The sequence below is a fragment of the Belonocnema kinseyi genome, chromosome 9 (assembly GCF_010883055.1).
Source record: "Belonocnema kinseyi isolate 2016_QV_RU_SX_M_011 chromosome 9, B_treatae_v1, whole genome shotgun sequence".
NCBI classification, from domain to species: domain Eukaryota; kingdom Metazoa; phylum Arthropoda; class Insecta; order Hymenoptera; family Cynipidae; genus Belonocnema; species Belonocnema kinseyi.
This window is the reverse complement of record NC_046665.1, coordinates 93843346-93848914: the sequence shown is the minus strand read 5'-3', so window position 1 is coordinate 93848914 and position 5569 is coordinate 93843346. Positions and strand designations below refer to the sequence as shown.

Here is a 5569-nt window from a genome sequence, read left to right as displayed (position 1 = left end):
TAATTATGAAATAATGCATTTGTTTATTAAATTTGTTTAAAAATCGTAGAAACAATCAATAAATTATGAATGTTTGTAAAATTATTATAAAGTTCCCAATTAAAATGACTAAAATCGAAAAGAACGAATTTTTTCTTCAGAAAAATGAAATTTTTCGTTGAATTTGTTTTTAGAAAAACATTAAATTTATCAACTAATCTTGAATACTGCTGAATTTATTGAGAAAATCCTATTTAAAAAGTCGAACATCGTTTAAGAAATAAATCGTTTAAAAATACCCTAATTTTTTATTTGTTTATCAAAATTGTATAAAAAATCTTGATATTATTTAATGAATTATGAATTTCTTTTAAAATTATCATAAGGTTTATAATTAAAAAGAACTAATATTTTTGCTATCAAATGCCCGAATAATACATTCGTTTATTAAATTTGTTTGAAAAAATCATAAGATCAATCAAAAAATTATGAATTTTTCTAAAATATCATCAATTTCCTAAAAAACAATTTTTATCATGATTTTGTTTTTATCCAAATTTCTTGCAATATAATTGAGAAGAACGTGAAATCTGGAAAGTTGTAAAAAACATTTATTCGAAAAAAATTTCTTTTAAAAAAATTTTTAATCTTTAACTCATATTAATTTATGAAACTTGCTGATTTTAATTATTGTCATGTTATTGAAGAGCACTGGGAACGCCAAATAGAAAAATGAGCGTTTTTTCGTCATATTCGTTTATTTATAAAAAAAATGAATGCCTATTCGAAAAATCAGGCTCGACGACTCTCTTGAAACATCTCAAATTTTTAATATTTTAATAAATTTTAAAGGAATTTTAAACGTTTTTTAAATGAGTAGTTGAATTATTATCTTTTTCAATTATGATATTATTCAGCTTAGAATGCCTTATTTGAAAATATTTTCATTAAAAAATTTCCATTTAAAATTTTAATTTTTAGGCGTACATTTTAATGTAAGAATTTTTTAAATGCAGTTTTAAAGACTTGAACAATTAAAACTTAGAAGCTTTTGCAATTAAAGATTTCGGATAAAAACCTTAATAATTGATCTACTTTGAATATAAGTTAATTAATGCTTTTTTAAATTGAAATATACGTTTAGATTAAAAAAGTCAATAATAATTTATTTGGCAAGACGATTTGGAATCTGTTTACAAAATAAAACTTTATAACTATTCTTAATTTCAAAATAATTTCAAAATAATACAAGAGTTCCACTTTGAGTGTCTAAGTTTGCAGTTCAGTTTTAATTGCTTCAAATAAAAAATTTGTAGCTTTGAGGTTCGATTTTTTCAATTTCATTAATCGTGAAAAATGTTTTCGAACCGGGAAAAATCTGGGAAATGACCAGGATTTTTTTTCTATGACTGTGTCAGCCTCAAAAGATATGAAAATTAGCCTATGTGAATTTAATTATTATGAACAATAACTTTTAAAAAACCAAGAATAATATTATATTCCCTAAAAATGAAAAAAATATAGTGTTTCGTTTGGACAAAAATAAAAAAGAGAAAAGAAAAATGAGAAGTTAGCCAAACTCCTTCTTTCTCTTTTTCATCTTTTTCGTGTTTTTTCATTATCCAATCACAATAAAAAAAATTTTTTTGAACACGAACGTTTTGGAACTTATATAGCACCCTTATCAAGGCATAAGATAAAGTAAAATAAAAATAAAAATAAAATGAAATATTTAGCAGACAGGAACTGAAAATTGGTCCAAATTCGGTCGCCAGATTTTTGGTTATATTTTGAAAAATTCTTCACACTAACTTGATTATTAGACGTTAAATAGGATTTTAAATTCGATTTTAATCTCAGTTAAATTTCTCAAATTTGAATTTAACTGACTTGTATTAGATGACATTTCTATGACATATTTATTCATAACTAAATTGGTTTTTGAACTTTGAAAAAAAATTTAATAAATTTAAATGAGATCAAAATTAAATTTAAAATTCTATTTAACGTCCAATAATCAAGTTAATTTGAAGAATTCATGAAAATAAAACCAAGGATCTAACGATCAAATTTGTACAACCACTATAAAATGTTCTTATTGGAATCTAAAAAAAACTTTTCCCTTTTGTCCCTAAAAGGGAAACAAAATTCGTTTTCTCTTTGGACAAAAATAAAAAAGCGAACATAAAAATGAGAAGGCAACTAACAAAATCAACTTCCTTGTCTTTTTTATTTCCTTGGTATTTAAAAAAAAATTAAATCACAATAAAAAACAATTATAAAAAATAATCACCAACGTTTTGGCACTAATACAGCACCCTTATTAAGGCAAAAAAGTAAAATAAAAATGAGATAAAATCTTTAGCAAGCAGGAACAGAAAATTTGTCCCAATTTGTTACTTAGATTCTTGTTTTTATTTTTAGAAATTCCTCACATTAACTTGATTATTGGACGTTAAACAGGATTTTAAATTCGATTTTAATCTCATTTAAATTTCTCAAATCTTAATTAAACTGACTTAGATTAAAGGTGATTTCTGTGTCAGGTTTGTTTATAACTGGTTTACCTTTTGAGCTCTCAAAACAAAATTCAAATTGAAGAAATTTTAATGAGATTAAAATCAAATAAAAACAGATTTAAATATAGATCAAAAAATAATTAATGAAACAAGAATAAAATCAAATAAAAAATCAGATGCTATTTTCCCACCGTGAGGCATAATTTTTAGAATTCCAAATTGTTAAAAATTAAATAAAACATAAAAAAAACCCTAATTAAAAGTTTATCAAACTGAAAATTTCTTCAATTATTTCAAACACTCATAATTTTCAATAATTCTACTTTGAAACTAATCTGAATTTTTACGATTTTGATCTTTCTGAAATAATAATTTCAGTATTAAAAGACGCTCATTTCTAATCCTGTAACTGGAAACAATTCCAAATTGTAACTAAATACTTTAAAATATTTTAATTAAAAATTATTAAACGGATGTGGGAAATAATTGACGATATTAAAAAATGTTAGGTTCAGATTACCTTTTTAGTTTTTATTATTTATGGACTTTCCTTTTCTTTTTCTATTCTTCCTACAATAAAATTTTAAAAAGCGATTTAATCCCGGGGTACAAATTTAATCGGAACACTTAACAAACTGCAAAATGATCCAAAATTTTGTAAACTAGCGAAATGTTACGAAATAATAAAAAACTTCATTATAAAAAATCCTTTAAACTAATGAAAAAAATATCATTTTGATGTGATAGTGTAAAGTCTCCGAATCATGAATTATCTTGAAATATACTGAAGTATCACTTTCCAAAAATGAAATTTATATAACAATGTTTCCTTTTATATTTTGCATTGCACTTCATACTTAAATTTTTTATTTAATAATAATTTCACAGATTTATAAATCTTTATAAACAATTTCCGCATATACGCCAAAAACTCTAAAAGCTTCAAAGGTTTCCAGACCAATAGGCTTTATTAATGAAGGATCTATAACGAAAGAAGTGCCTGGTAATTCTATAGTGAATGCAATGTCTGCTTTACCAATTGCCTTTGCCCAATCATCACTTCCGCCAGCTGCTGGATCTGCAAAATTAAATGCATAATTTATATATTTTTAAATTTAACAGGAAAAAGTCATGAAAAAATCAGGGATTTTAGAAAAATGGCTTTTTAGTTATTTTTCAAGTATAACGTCACTATAATAACACCTTCAAACAGAAAGACTAATTAGTCAATTTTATTCTGATAAATAAATCCATCGTTTGAAAAATTCTAAGAAATTATTAAAAGGCTTTGATTATTTGGAGAGATTTTAGAGAATTTTATGAATTGTAGGTTTTTAAAAAATAGTGCAAAGAATTTTCAAGATCTTAAAAATGTTTCAAGGAATTTCAAGTGATATTAAAGAATTTGAAATATTTTAGGGGTTTTTAGAAATAATTTAAATAATTTTCATTCAATTTTAATGATTCAAATAAATTTCGAAGAACTTGAAAGATTTTAGGGTATTTGCACGATCTTTAAAAAGTTGTGAAAAGATTTTAAAGAATTATAAATATATTTTAGTTTTTTAAAAGTTTTCAATGAAGTTTATGTAGATATAAATAACATAAGTGTATTCCGAAGGATTCTGAAGATCTTAGGGCACATTTAAAACTTCCAAGGAATTTTCAAGAACTTCAAAAAGTTCTGAAGGAGTTTAGAAATATTTTAAAGGATTTATAATATTTAAGAGTATTTTGAAAGATTGCAAAGCAATTTCCATCGATTTGAAAATTATCAAGGAATTTATGAAAGTATTTCCAAAGATTTAACCAAATTTAAAAGGCTAACATTTTTTTGAGAATTAAAATTGTTTTCGAAGGTTCTATGATATTAGAAGATTTCAAGAAATTTTCAAAAGCTTTAGAATAATTCAAAGATTTTAGAGAATTTCAAATGTTTTAGAGTATTTTAAAAAACTCCCAATGAATTTTTTAAAGAATTAAAAAATTTTTATTTTCCGAAGATTTGAATGATTTTAAGGGATTTAAAATATTGTATAATACTTTAGAGAATTTCATAATTTCTAAAAGTTTCAAATAATTTTAGATTATTGAAAGAATATTATATTTCAAAGGATTTAAAATACTTTAGAGTATTTAAAAAGATTCCTGGGCATTTTCAAAATATTTTCAAACTTTCAAGGAATTTCCAAAGATTCGAATTATTTTAAGGAATTTAAAAATAATTTAATGAGCAAAAAAGTTCCGGAGGATATGAAATAATTTGATAAAAGATGGAAAAGTTACATTTACAGTTAAAAATGGAATTTTAAATTACAAAAGGCTTTTCCGATGAAGAGTAACATTTTCAATGAAAGACATAAGCCTTGAATCAAAAAAAAATTAACAATCTACTCATTAAAAAAGATTAAATTTCAACAAAATAGTTTAACTTTCAACTTTCAATGAATTTTTAACTAATAATAGAAATCTTTAATAAAAAACATGATTTCCTAACAAAGTGATTTAAACAAAACAGTTCAATACTCAAGCAAGGAGAAAATAATTTTTAAATAAAAATTTTCACTTTCATAACAAAATAAAAGAAATTTCTACTAAAACAGATGAACTTTGAATCAAAACAATAACTTTTCAAAAAAACAGTTAAATTTTTTGTTAAAAAAGATTTCAGTTGACTTTTCACGATCAAAATCTGAAATTTTGAAGAGGAAATAAGTGTATACGAAAAAAATGGAATTTTCAATCTAAAAAGATGAATTTTTAACCAAAAAAGATAACTTTTTAACAAAAGTGTTAAAATTTCTAATTTTAATACATATACTGCCTGATGGGTAATTTACCCTGACCCGTTAAAAAAAAGGTCATCAAAATTATTAAACTTATCATTTTTCAATGTAGGCCGGGAATTACGACAATCGGGAGTTCCCGATATGGGTCACGAATGTGTCACGAAATGCGGTAATCGGTAATTCCAAAGATATTTTGACGACATTTTGCGCAATAATTCAGTACTTTTTCAGAATAAATGTCCTTTTGTTAGTGCAAATGCTCATATAAGTGCACATATTATA

At 23.6% G+C, this 5569-nt stretch overlaps 1 protein-coding gene across 1 annotated transcript in view; it reads right to left on the bottom strand.

The window, feature by feature from the left end:
* Positions 1 to 3007: 3007 nt before the first annotated feature.
* Positions 3008 to 5569, bottom strand: part of LOC117180781 (carboxypeptidase B-like) — a 24029-nt gene continuing 21467 nt past the window's right edge. Inside the window, exon 9 of the mRNA XM_033373281.1 lies at positions 3008 to 3576. Within this exon, the coding sequence (XP_033229172.1) occupies positions 3389 to 3576 (188 nt within the window). The 3' untranslated portion in view covers positions 3008 to 3388. The remainder of the gene's footprint in view (positions 3577 to 5569) is intronic.